The sequence below is a fragment of the Primulina tabacum genome, chromosome 8 (assembly GCF_025594145.1).
Source record: "Primulina tabacum isolate GXHZ01 chromosome 8, ASM2559414v2, whole genome shotgun sequence".
Classification (NCBI taxonomy): Eukaryota; Viridiplantae; Streptophyta; class Magnoliopsida; order Lamiales; family Gesneriaceae; genus Primulina; species Primulina tabacum.
Genome location: NC_134557.1, coordinates 35,923,479 through 35,938,194, shown reverse-complemented (window position 1 = coordinate 35,938,194; position 14,716 = coordinate 35,923,479). Strand labels below are relative to the sequence as shown.

Sequence of the window (14,716 nt, the reverse complement as noted above, 5' to 3'; positions counted from 1 at the left end):
AAAAAATGAATATCCTTGGAATATTCTATTATAGTGTAAAATGTAGTGCAATGTGGTTCGAGATGATTTTAGTGTAACACCAATGTAGTGCAGAATGTAGTGCAGAATGTAGTGCAGTGGATTGGAGATGTCCTTAACCTCTCATGTTTCTTGATTGATCAATTAAATAACGAAAAGTGTCTTAATATAATGATTGTTAATTTTTTAATAAATTTTTAATCGAGGGTGAGTTTATTATTATTGAATCTTAAACCTGAGAATTTAATATCGGAAATTTACGAATTTTTTTCGACAAACTTGTGTGAGACGGTCTCACATGTCGTATTTTTTGAGACAAATATCTTATTTGAATCATTTATGAAAAAATATTACTTTTTATGCTAAGAGGATTACTTTTTATTATGAATATCGGTAAGATTGACCCGTCTCACAGATAAAAATTCTTGAGATCGTCTCACAAAAGACCTACTCATTTTTTCACCATATTAATTTAAATTACTAATATTGATTAGTTATTAACAAAAAAAACTAATAACTGATATATAATAATAATAAAAAAGTGAAACAAAAATTGGAGTGTGACGGCCACAATATATTATCAATACCTGATAAATAAAATGATAATGCAAACCACCATATGCTGACACGTGGCGTAATAATCCTGGCCCTAACCCACTATTTCCCCGAGCCAAATCCCTTATCCCTGACTTCACTTCCAAATCCCATTGTCCTTCGGCTTCTCCCTCCCAATTCCAGCGTCCACAACGATGGCGAGCCTCTCCGGCACCATGTTCAGTACCGCCATGCTCCCCCACAACTCCCTCCCCAATCTCAACCGAGCCGCGCTCTTCGGCCTCAAGTCCTCCTCCCCCTCACGTGGCGGAATCATCTGCATGGCCTCGTACAAAGTTACGCTCATCACCCCTACAGGAGAGGTCTCATTCAACTGCGACGACGACACTTACATCCTGGACCAGGCGGAGGAGCAAGGAATTGAAGCCCCGTACTCGTGTCGCGCCGGATCCTGCTCCTCCTGCGCCGGCAAGGTCGTCAAGGGAAGCGTCGACCAATCCGACGGCAGCTTCCTGGACGACGACCAGATCGATGATGGTTGGGTCCTCACATGCGTTGCGTACCCCACGTCCGATGTGGTAATTGAGACGCACAAGGAGGAGGAGCTCGCTGGTTAATTTAATTATCCTTTGATTATGGTGTTTACATGTTTGTATTATCGTTGGCCACTTTGGTTCGCTGTATAATTTAAGCAAATATATATCGTTAAAGACTTAGATTTGGAACTAATTCAAACATTGCAACATGGTCAAAGTCTGTCAAAGATGACAAACAATCTTAATTAATCGATGAGTGATGATTTGAGATAATAATATAAAAATAAAGTATAAATATTGTAAGGTCGAGAAAATTTGAACTATGTAACTTGGCTGTCTGTAATTTAGGGTTTTTTCTAAAATATGCTTTTATTTATTTTTACTTGCATTAAATGCATGATCATGACATGAATAAATGTTTTATTTGATGGTTGTTAAGGTTTCATGTACTAGGGCTTTTAGCGGTATTTCGCGCTCGAACGAGGAAAAGAGACTGGTGACAGTTAAAGAAAAATATTTTTATTAAATAATTATTTTTTAATAATTGGAGTAATTAAGGGCGCTTTTTGAAAATGAGTTTTGTAGGGTATTTTATTAGTCGAATCATATTTTAAACCGATACGCAAATTTTAGCAAGTCGGAAGACTTTTTTTGAGTGTTCGAGAAAGGTTTTCAAAAGCGTACCTAAACAAAATATTTTACGGGAGTGTTTTTGGGCTCGATTGAAATATTTTATCGCATAATGGGTCTAAAATCTTTTTTAACCTCATTATTTTTTAATTAAGGGCACACTGCACATTAGTTATTATGTTTAACCTACCATCTAAACCCTAATCTCCCTATCCTAAGCATTTGATCGCCCCTCCCCATTTTAGCAGCAGCTCTCTTCAAAATTCAGCAGCCTTCCTCCTTAGGTTTTCTCAAAGTTCTTCAAAAGATCTCATCCCCGTCTCTCCAGTGCACGTTCTACGCGATTATCTATAAGTTTTCGAGTGTAAATACGCAAAGGCACGCCCTATATCTCGTTTTTATCATCATTCACATCATTAAATGCTGATTTGTATCTTTTTACATGAAAAATCTTAGATCTATATATCATGTTGCATTGGATTTGCATGGTTTTGACACGAAATATGCATATGTTTTGGCATGTACTCACGTTTTCCATGGCTTATGCGCAAGGGGCTGCTAGATATAGCTTCCAAGGGGCTATACATGTCGAGATCTAACGTGACTAAGACTCAGAGTGCATCGGTTCATGTCTAGACAAGAGACCGATCGATTTGAGGCATGTAGATGTATATCAGCTAGATTAGGTGGAAAAGGGAGATCAGTCGTGTAGGGTTCATTCCAAGGATCGGCTTAGGTCAGGAATGGTCCATTTCAAGGCCATGGTATGGTCTATGGCCGGATGGTAGTGAGGCAAAACGTTGATCGAAGCTAGATGGCGGGATAGGGCAAGTTGGTGGCTAGATCGGGTACTTCGTGGTGGAATCGAGTAAGCTGCATGCATGGGGCTGAGGGCAGTGGTTAGGTCAGTTCAGGAGGGTCCAGTGGTGAGCTAGGAGTGGTTGGTTCAAGGCCGGTCCAGTCTAGTTTGGTTAGGATCGAATTCTTGAGGGTTAGGTGCATTAGGGTTTGAAGGTTGCAAGGTGCAGAAATTTCCAGCAAGTGGCAGCCATGTTTAGGGGGATCTAAATTGCTGTAATTGTGTTGTTTAGGGGTTGGTAGGGTGTGTATAATTCATGGTTTAAATTTGGGAAATTTTGGTTAGGTTTTCGGTTGATTCGGATTAAAGCTGGGAACCCAGTTTAAGTTTTAAAACGAATCATTTAAGTTATGGAATGGGCTGGAGGTTACGTCTAAGAAATGGTTATAAATATGTTTTGAGGTGTTTTAGTAGGTTTGGTTTGCTTCGGGTCGAAATTTTGAGGTTCAGGGGTAAAATGAATAATTAGGGTTTTCAGGGGCAAAATCGTCATTTTACATCCCGGGTCGAGTTAGCAGTCCTGGCAGCGGCCTGATCACCAAAATTGCATGTTTAAAATGTTTATGCTTATTACGAATATGAATTTTTATGAAAATACGAAAAATACGTTTTATGCTTAGTTTTAAGAAATTGTACGTATATGAATGATTTTCATAAGTGATGAATATGATGACATGTTTTTCAAGGAGGGGAGTTGGTTGTGACTAATACGAACACGAACACGAACATGTAAGGCCAATGGCTCAATGGATGGGTAATACTGTCGCTAATGCCCCGCCGCCGGGTACTGCGGTTATACGTAGATGGATCCATCAATTAGAGCTGATACGAAAGTCACAACTAATGATCTGAATTCAATAAAATAAAATGAACATGTATATGTTGATATGATGAGATATGTTATGTACACGTTTATGCTTTGACATGTTATGTTTTAGTTCATGTTTTTGAGATCATGAAATGTATTTTTATTATAGTAATTTTCATTGTTGCATGATACGTATATGTACTTGTTATCATGATTCAGGCATGTTGAGTCTTTAGACTCACTAAATGTGAATGATGCAGGTGAGCATGATGATGTGGAGACTGGAGGCGCCGAAGACTGAGTGACCGGAGCTGAGTGTGCTCACGTTAACCCGAGTACCATATTTTTCCGCACATTAAGTGTTTTTGATATGATCGGTTAAGGGTGAAAGAGTGTTTAGAAGGGGTTGAATAAACACTCACAATTTTCAAAACTTTGTCGACTGATGAGTCAGTTTAGTTATAAACTGATACTTGGGAATCTTGTAAATCAATATCAATCAGTTAACAAATAGATGTGCAGAAATAAACTGACTCATAGATAGAATAAAAGCTGAAATAATAAGACATATGATTTTATGGATGTTCAGAGATTCCAAACATTCCTACGTCACCCCTTCTATCTCAAGGTTATGATATATACTTAAAGACTTTGAACGATACAAACCCTTGTACAGACCCACTTCAGTTTTGGGCTTAACAATGCCAAACTAAAACTCCTAGTTACAGACTAGATTTCAGAACTCAATAGATCTGAATAAATCTAACACAACTGATCTCTTCTAGATCGAGTAATACAATTTGTGTTGAAAGCTCAAATGATAGCCTAGCAGCTATGAATGTATACAATATGCGTGAGCTTTTGTGTTTACAAATATTTCAGCAGAGTAACTGAATAGATTTCGAGTGCTCAAGAATTCAGATGTTCAATGATTCAGTAGTTTGAGAGATGTCTTCAGTTGCTCTTCTCTGCTATTTACAGGCTTCCCTCCAACGGTAATATTAAATACAATTTGAACATTTCTATATGTTGCATGCCACGTCAACATTCTTTGGCAGTCGTACACTGCAGCTTTTCTGTAATGCGGCGATCCCACTACTTGTTGCAGTCAGCTTTGTCGGTTGAATGTCTTAACTGATGACGTGTATAGTTGAGGGATCAGCTGATAAAGTGTAGTTGAGAAGCTCACAACTGTTTGTAGTAACTGATCAGTCAGTTGCCCGCGTAGTTCAGTTGCCTTTGAAAGTCTGCGTGTTTTTCTTCAGTTAATGGCAACATGTTTTAGATCAGTTATCATTCTTTATAGATCAGTTTAGATTTTTAGTTTTTCAAAAAATCGAAATTTAGTTTCCAACAATTTCCTCCTTTTAGGTGTTTGACAAAATTTGGAAATTAAGAACTGATACTGATCAACTGAACTCGTTGTAGATAAAATAACTCTTTCAATGTACAAATTCGTACAAAGAATGAAGGAATGAATTTATTTTCAAATAATCTTAATATTCTATTTCTTCTTAATAGTCGTCGAGGATTTTTCTGGACGATCCTTTCCTCCTTGTTCTTCCCATTTTTTGTCAAACTCATCAACCTTTTTCGATAAGATCTGCACATCTGAGTTGAGATTAGACACCGCATTCAATAGTATCTCTTGCAATAAATCCATTCTTTTGGACATAGTGCTTTCCAGAAAGTCAAGGCGTCTTGTAACCAAAGCTTGAGTCTGGAAATGAGCTTCAGCTGATACTCTATCTTTCCGAAGTTCGTCCATCTGAAGGAATAATGAAGTGACGTCCTTTTGAATTTGCTGCAATTTTTCCATGGTATTGTTCTTTATAGAATCAAACATCATAGTGTGCAAGAATTGGGTTGATTTGATATCTGAAATGGAAGACACTATACTAACGAGGTTGGTCTGAATCGCCTGAGTTTCATCGAACAAAGATTCAGTTGCTATGGAGATGCCAAGAGACATGGCTCCAGAGGTTTCTGGTTCCTGCTCTCTGCTTCTTCAGTTCTCAAAACTGTCTGTTCAGTTGTGGAAGTCAACTGAACTGGCTCTTCAGTTGGTTGATATTGGGCTTGAAAAACTGGTTCTTCAGTTGCGAACAACTCTTCAAGTGCTTCGGTATAAGTTAGTTGAATATCAGAGGCAACTGATTTTATGACTTCATCAATATTTGCTAATGACAATTAGCATCTGTGTAGAATTCAGATCCAACAGTTGAGAACTGAGGAACATCAGTTGACTGGTGTGCATCCTTTGAAGAAGGATCAGTTACCTGTTCAGCAGAGTCAGTAACTGGGTCCTTGGATGGCTTTTCTGGTTGAGCTGATTGATCAGCTAGCTCATCTGATGAAAGTTCTTGAGAATCTTCTGGAATGATTAGTTTCCTGATACAGTTCCCAATTCTTGATCGCCATCTGCAGAGATAACTCATCCATGTCCAGTTGGTCATGAACTGCTTTGTCATAAAGAGAAGTTGGGCTAGTGGGATCATAATTCTGGCGTAGCTGACCAATCATATGATTTAGCTTCTTTGCCCGTACCTAATCAAAGAAATATTTCTTTCTTTCCAGTGCTTGAACCACTGTAGCGGCTTTGACCAGTTTTAGAACAATTGTTTCCAAAGCAATTAACTTCTTTAAAACTGATTTCTTCTGCAACTGTCTAGCAAACACAATAGTTCTAAATTTCACCCATTCATCATAAGTTTTGAGTTTATCCTCAGAGAATTCATTGACCTCCTTCCAGATAAGATCAATGTGAGTTTGAATGGTGTTAGTTAGTCTGGGCTCTTCAGTCATCTTTTCTTTGCCCTTTGAATCAGTCAGAACATGAGAAATGCTCAGTCTTGACCTAGTTGAATCAACTTGTTCTCGAATCACTACCCCCTTAGGTCTTGCAGCTGGCAGAGAGGTTGGGCAGGAGATAGTGATGAGTGGAGCATTAACTCCAACAAATTTCTTCTTATCACCGGATTCAGTTATAGTCTTCTTGAGAGCAGTAGCTAGAGGTAACTGATCATCAGTTGACGTTCCAACTGGTATCGCTCTTAGTGGAGTAGCCTTGATTGGCTATTCAGCTCCAGATTGAATAAGCCTCTCAGATGGGATGGTGCCCACGGCCATCACTGGTTTTGTCTTCTAAGTCATGGGCTTTTTGGATATCTTGGGAGACGGGGTCTTCTCAGAGTTAGTTTCACTGATGATCAGTTTTCGTTTAAGCACGTTTTTCTGAATTGACATTCTGGCTTTCTTAACTGATTTGGGAGCCCCCTGCATCCCAATCTCCTTTTTCACTTGGACTAATTTTTCAGTAGAGATGTCCAGCTTGAGCTTTGGTAGCTGAACACTCTTAGCATTGAAAATCTTGAATTTGGATGATTTCTCAGATGAGTCACCCACTAAGCCCTTGACTTTCAGCAGATAGCTGAGTTGTACGTCAAATCCCTTGAACTTCTTAGAGGACTGAAACATATTTTTCAGTAGGGTGAAGATGATCCCCTTTCAGTTCATCCTTTTGCCAGTCATGATGGCAGTCATGACTTAGAATTTCTCCAATGTAAGTGCAGCAAAGGATCCTGCCTTTGCTAGAAGCCTTTGGCTACAATATCAGTCAGCAGTTGGATTTTCGACTTCAGTTCCTTCTTTGTATTGAAAACTTTGATTTTTCGACCGTCAGCCGACAGTAGAGTTTGCATCTCCTCAACATCAGAAGATTTGACCTCAAAGATGTTTGCTAGCCCATCAGTTGGCAGCTGAAAGAGGTTGCTGAAGGAGTCTTCATCTATCATCAACAGATGATTGTTGATAGTGGTAGTGATATTTCCGTCAGCAGAAATGAAACCATTTGCATAAAGATCTTGAATCTCCTTAGGATAGATTTCTTGGGAGGAAAGTCCCAGAATGTCTTTAGTCCAACATCTTCTATCTTGACGAACACACTCTTAATAGCCTCGTCCTTAACAGTCAAGACTGAATCGAAATCAATGGCCATAGCATTCAATAAGTGTGCGGGAACTTACCATTGTTGAATAGTTGATTTTCTGTGAGAAAGAAGGCTTAGAGTATTGGTTTGCTCTGGAGAATAAAATGCGCGTAAAGGAAGAAGAACTGAAATGGGACGGGGATAAGTACATTTGTATGTGACTGTTCAAATTTTTGACACGTGTCAATCCATGAAAAAAATAAGTGACATCGTGTGTACGTGTGATTAAAGCGTCTGTAGAATTTAAGTGGACTACGCAGGGCCACGATTTAAAACACTATTCATTGAAAGACGTACATTAAATGCGTAATTGATAGTCACATCACTTATTATGGAATATTTATCGATCTATCAGTTAACTTATTGGAGAAGATCAGTTATGTCAGCAATTGAGTGATCAGTTATGAGCTGAATCATTTCAGTTAAGGACCAACTGACTATTGTCTTCTCAGTTAACCATTTATATTTGATATTCCCCCTTAATAAATGCATATGAATAAAAGAAATGGTAAGAGAAATTTAGTCTGGATCAGTTAAGTCCATTTAAGAACTGATATCTCTTCGTCTTCCTCATGTCTTTTTAAGAGCTATCTATAAATAAGACCATTGTTATTTGATAATAACACTTAAACTCCGATGGATTGTGAAAGCACTTACAACATCCCTCATCCTGCATTGACACCTTATCATTTGAAGATACTGAAGAAGGCTCTGGAAAAGTTTGTCTATTCAAAGGTATTGTCCACTTGGACTAAAGTTCATGATCTCCAAACAATTCATAATGATGAATTTACTGCTACTGCTAAGCAGAGATCAACTGCAAGGAAGTATAAGAGACGTGCTAAAGCCGATCATATTTCCGAGCTTGTTAAAGATGATGTGCTGATTCATCTGATGCTCATGAAGGAATGAAATGTGCTTGAAACTATTTCTTCTCCATAAGCCTTCAGAAGAATCAACATTCATAATTTGACTAACTGGTTGACTCTTTGGCAAGATGCTGCTGAAAGAAAAATGAATCATGTAACTTGGTTTAGATTTTATCAATAAAATTTTTGTTTCTATTAATTGTTCTTTCCTTATATGCAAATGAACCGATATCAGTTGACAAATAATTAACTGACAACAACTAACTGAACAGTTAAAATAAAAATTACAACTGATAATAACTAACTGAACAATTATAAAAATGACAGTGATAACTGACATATCATCATCAAAGATTAAGATAAATCATTTAAACCAAGAATAGTGAGAAAATGAGAAAACTTAGTCTCTGGTAATGGTTTGGTGAAGATGTCAGCTGCTTGTTGTTCAGTTAAAATGTATTCCAGCCTTATTGCTTTCTTCAGATCATGATCTCTGATGAAGTGATGCCTGACATCAATGTGCTTAGTCCTGAAGTGAAGAACTGGGTTGTATGTAATTGAAATCGTGCTTGTATTATCACAAAATATTGGTGATTATTTTGCAATGACTCCATAGTCCTTCAGTTGTTGCTGAATCTAGATCAGTTTTGCACAGCAGCTTCCAGCTGCAAGATATTCTGCTTCAGTTGTGGAAATTGCTATGGATGTTTGCTTCTTGCTGAACCATGAGATCAGCATGTCTCCTAGAAACTGACATGATCAACTAGTGCTTTTACGATCTAGCTTGCATCATGCATAATCTGCATCTGAATATCTGTGGGGACCCGGACGCTAACTCCATCTTTTCAATCATCATTGGGATTAAATGGATCAATTAAATAAACTAGGTCGAATTTTTTTATTTTTTTAAACTGTTGAACACTTCATACACAAATGTTCAAGATACTACAACAAGTTAGGTTCCATCTTATTAAAATTACAATATCGAGTTCAATATCCAACATGATCAAAGGTACAAAACTTGTTCAAAATAAAGTCATAACAAACTAGTGTTTATCAACTACATGTCATGTGTTGAACAACAGCTCTACTTCTAAGCCCGGATTACCACTCTAATCTCGATCTATCATGCTCTTCTCGACCCTGATCCTGTCCCACCTGTTGTCATGCACACATACAAACACAACAACAGCCGGATAACTTCGGTGAGAAAGATTTTTCCCAGTATAAACAATGTATACATGCATTTCATACAAGCATATACAAAAGCATATAACAATTGTAACACAGTATGCATCGTAATCTACGAGAACATAAATCGATACAAAGCTGTAAATCAAACTCTTTAACTCTTGCTCTTTGACTCGACTCTTATCTATGGATCCCGGTTTAAATAAGAACACAACAAGTCTCCCACCTATTCTCCCCTTCTAGATGGTGGTACGTTCTTATTCCCGGACTTCGGTACATTATATCGAATCTCTACAATAGGAGTCGATCTTCTCCTAAGCACATCGATATAAGCCAAACGTCCAGTGGCTTGGCACCTCTGCCAAAGACTCCCAGTACATGCTTTGCTATAACTCAATAGACTAAGCATATCAATCTCAAGAATTGCAAACACATCAAAGCAATAACAATATAGTATGTGGTTTTGGGAAACTCAAGTTATCTCTTACTCGAGTTGTATCTCCCGGTTTAACATTAATTTATACATTTTTTTCGTAGTTCTTGGTTGACGCAAGTCAAATCTCAATCTGGCTTTGTTCAGTCTTCGAAGCCTTCAATACCAAATCTGGGATGACATATTCGAGAGGCATAACATCAATATACAACTCAAGGCAAGTCTTGATTTGATCAATCTCAATCTAATGACGTTTCGACGGCATAACAGCGCAATCTCAAAATCCAGCAATTCAAACTTCAACAGATACAATTCACAACTCATAATCAATACAATTATAGCCCACAACTACCAAATTTGTACAATCTCATTCAACATAGGCTGAAAATTGATAACAATTGCATAAACTGTCAGTTCTTCGATCTAGTTTCGATTACAGGCTTACCATAAACTCAAGAACACATAATATCAATCAAATTAGGATTTCTCCAATGCCAAATTTTTGAACCATAATGGAAAGTAATAAAACTTACATCCTTTTGAAGCTCTTGATGTGAGATGCACGGAACTAAATTCGGATTGAAAATCGGACGGTCGGATCTTGCACAATCAAAATTTTAAAATCTAAAGAAGCTTGAGGAAATTTCTATGGAGGGCCTTCGTTCATGCTGAAAGTCTGAATTCTGAAATGAAGGATTGGAGAGGCTTATACATGTTCCCATGCATGGCAAAACAAGTGGCAACTTTTTATACATCAGTGCTCGCGCATATGCACGCCCCGTCCTCGCGCATATGCGCGAGACCTACTGTCTCGGCGCTTGTAGATTCCATCTGCTCGCGCATATGCGCGCCTCATCTCCGCGCATATGCGCGAGACTCTCTGTCTCGACATTTGGCTATTTCACATGCTCGCGCATATGCGCGCCTAGTCTCGGGCATATTCGCGAGGTTTTCTGCCTCGGCCTTTGCTACTCGCGCATATGCGCGCCTCATCTCCGCGCATGTGCGCGAGGTCTGCTGGATTCCACTCACACAATATCCATGCTTTTCCAAATTTTTTCTCGGAGTTATCCTTTTATAATCACATCAATTCATAAATCAATAACCTCAGGCATTACAATATCCAACTAAATTGAAAGAAGAATCATTAGAATACCATAAACCCGTATTTTGTGTGCCTTTAAGATATTTTAAAATGCGTTTGGAAGCTGAAAAACGAGATTGCTTAGGATCTGCCTGAAATCTAGCACACATGCAAACAGAAAATACAATATCAGGACGACTAGCAATTAGGTACAATAATGAACCTATTAAACCTCTGTATAATTTCATCTCAACTGATATTCCCCATTGATCATTGTCTTGTTTGATTGGTGAACTCATGGGAGTACTTGCAACTGAACAAGTTCTCATGTCAAATTTCTTAAGAAATTCTTTCGTATATTTGGTCTGACTGATAAAGATACCAGTCTCCAGTTGGTTCTCTTGCAGACCGAGGAAAAATATCAGTTCACCCATCATACTCATCTCGAATTTTTCATGCATTAACTTGGCAAATTTCTGACATAATTTGAGGTTAGTTGACCCAAAAAAATATCATCAACATATATTTGCACAAGTAAAATGTAATCATTTTTAGTGAATTTGAATAGAGTCTTATCAACTGATCCAACAGTAAAATCATGATCAGTTAGGAATTTTGAAAGAGTTTCATACCAATCCCTTGGAGCTTGTTTAAGACCATATAAGGCTTTCTTCAAATGATAGGCATGATCAGGAAGAGAATGATTAACAAAACCCGGTGGTTGTTCAACATATACTTCTTTCTGCAACTGACCATTCAGAAATACACTCTTCACGTCCATCTGGTAGACTTTAAAGTTTTTGAAAGATGCGTAGGCAAGGAATATTCTGATTGCCTCCAGTCTTGCAACTGGTGCATAAGTTTCATCGTAATCTATTCCTTCTTCTTACCTATACCCTTGTGCTACAAGTCTTGCTTTGTTGCACACAACTGAACCATCTTCGTTCAGTTTGTTTCTGTATACCCACTTTGTACCTATAATGGTTTTAGAAACTGTTCTTCGAACTAAGTTCCAGACATTGTTATGGGTAAACTGATTTAGTTCTTCTTGCATTGCATTTATCCAGTAAGGATCAATAAGAGCTTCATAAGTTTTCTTAGATTCCAGTTGGGAAACAAAAGCAGAATGAACAAATAAATTAAACATTTGATTTCGAGTTCTTACCAGATCAGATGGATTACCTATCACCAGTTCTGATGGATGTGATTTTTTCCATCTGTATTCAGTATTTGTTGTATCCATCTTAGCAACTGCTTCAGTTGGCAACTGAATGTTTTCTTCAACTTCAGTTGCTGCTGTATCAGTTGATAACTGATTGTTATTATTTTGCTCCACCAACTTATTATCAGTAATAATTTATTGTTCAACTGATTGATCCAGCACTTCTAGTTCTGGTGTTTGAAGGATGTTTCGATTAATATGATTCTCCTCTTCATTATCATCCTCCAAACTGATATCTGTAAATCAATCAACTAGCTCAACTGGATCAGTTGGCTTACCAGTTAGCACAGATTCATCAAATACAACATGAATAGACTCTTATACATTCAAAGTGCATTTGTTAAAAACTCTGTAAGATTTACTAACTGAAGAATATCTTAGAAATATTCTCTCTGCAGATTTAGTATCAAAGGCTTTTAAATGATTTTTGACATTGTCAATGTCAAAAATAAAACATCTGCAGCCGAATATCTTGAAATAAGAAACCACACTTTTGCGTCTATGCCAGATCTCATACAGTATTTTCACATGATTCTTGTTAATCATTGATTTGTTCTGAGTGTAACATGCAGTGTTTATTGCTTCTGCCCAAAATCTTTGAGAAATACCTAGAATCAGCAAGCATTGTTCTAGCAGCTTCATTAAGGGTCCGATTTCTTCTCTCAACTACACCATTTTGCTGAGGAGTTCTTGCTGCTGAGAGCTCATGCTTGATTCCAGCACTTTCTAAAAATTGAAAGATTTTGATCGATGAATCCAGTCCCTGATCAGACCTTATTCGATCAATCCCAACTAATTTTTCATTTAAAAGTCTTTTAAAAAGATAAATCAGTTGTATAGCAATTGGGTCTTTGGATTTGAGAAAAATAACCCAAGTAAACCTTGAAAAATCATCCACGACTACTCGAGTGTATTTCATTCCCCCTAAACTCATGATTGGTATAGGACCGAAAAGATCCATATGTAGCAGTTCTAAGCATCAGGAAGATGATTTACAATCCTTGTTTTTAAATGAAAATCTTACTTGCTTACCAAACTGACACGCTGAACAAATTTTATCTTTTGAAAAATCTATTTTGGGCAAACAATTTACAAGATCATGGTTACTCAGATATGCAATAGATTTAAAGTTTAGGTGGTTCAATCTCTTATGCCACAACCAGTTTTAGAAGATTTGTAAGCTTTAAGACAAAGTGGTTCATAAGGTTGTTCAGCCCAACTGACTTTGTAGGTACTCCCACAACGATTGCAAGTTAGGATGACTTCATCAGTTGACTCTCTAACGGAACAAGTGTGTCTGTCAAACTGAACTAAGAATTTATTGTCGCATAACTGACTAATGCTAATCAAGTTATACTTCAAATTCTCAACTAATACAACATCTTTAATCGTAAAATTACCATGGATAAGCTTACCCTTACACACAATTTTACCTTTAGAGTTGTCTCCAAAACTGATGTTTGGACCAGTGTATTTGATCAGTTGGGATATCAAACTTGCATTCCCTGTCATATGACGCGAGCATCCACTGTCCAGATACCATATTGATTCTTTGTTTGTACCTGTCATCTGCAAACACACACAATATATAATCTTGGTACCCACAACTATTTGGGTGCTAAACTGATTAGTCCCTTATGAACCCAGACTTGGACAAGTCTAACTGACTTTCCAGTTGCTGTGTTCCAGATAGTTTTTCTCGACTTGTGTGTGCTTGATGTGTAGTGTGCAGATGAATCAATATGAGTTTTAGCCTTTTTCAACTAGTTATTTAGCCAATATCTTTTCTGAACTGACTTGCTATTATATTAATTGGAGTAGCTATTTGAATAGTTCAAGTTGTGGGTCAGTTGAAATTTTTGGGCTATAACCAATACCATATCTTCTAGCCTTTTTCTTATTTTCAATAGGCTGTATAACTGGTTTGCTTGGCTCTAGTTGTTCTTGTACCACAACTGATTTTACAAAGTGGATATATTTCCCTTTGTTCGAATTCAGTGTTGGTTGAGTATCACTGGTGGAAGTTTCATCTTGAACGCTGAACCCCAAACCAGTTTTATCAGTAACTGATTTTGTTTATTTTGTATTTCAGCTAATGCAACAAATGATTTGTTCCATGCTTTAATAAGTTCAGTTTGCTTTGAATTTTCAAGCATCAACTATTGAATCATTGATTGATTCTTGATTCTTTTAGCATTGAGCTCAGTAATCTTCCGTTTAAGACTCAACAGATCAACTGATTCATCAGTTTCAGTTTTATTGTCTTTGGGATAATTTTTCTTTGCCCTGGCCTCTTCAAAATATAAGGCAAGCTTGTGATATCATTTACCATGTCATGAAATGTAGAAATGAGTTCATCTCGTGTGACATCAGTTGAGCTAAAGTCAAATACATGTTGACTAGTTGACTCCAATTCTATGTCATCAGCCATTAGACACTTGACTTCTTCATCATCGTCACTGGAGCTCAAGCTCTCAAAGTCTGAATCATCTTTTTCAGATTCTGTCCATTTTGACTTGCTTT

The 14,716-nt window shown here is 37.4% G+C and overlaps 1 protein-coding gene across 1 annotated transcript; it reads left to right on the top strand.

Moving 5' to 3' along the window:
- The first annotated feature begins 767 nt into the window (after positions 1–767).
- LOC142554713 (ferredoxin-A-like) lies at positions 768–1,190 on the top strand. Its single transcript, XM_075665382.1, has one exon. The coding sequence runs from the start codon at positions 768–770 to the stop codon at positions 1,188–1,190; it is 423 nt and encodes a 140-aa protein (XP_075521497.1).
- Positions 1,191–14,716: the final 13,526 nt, after the last annotated feature.

Coding starts and splice junctions, on each gene's coding strand:
- LOC142554713 (XM_075665382.1), top strand. CDS start 768: ATGGCGAGCCTCTCCGGCACCATGTTCAGTACCGCCATGCTCCCCCAC.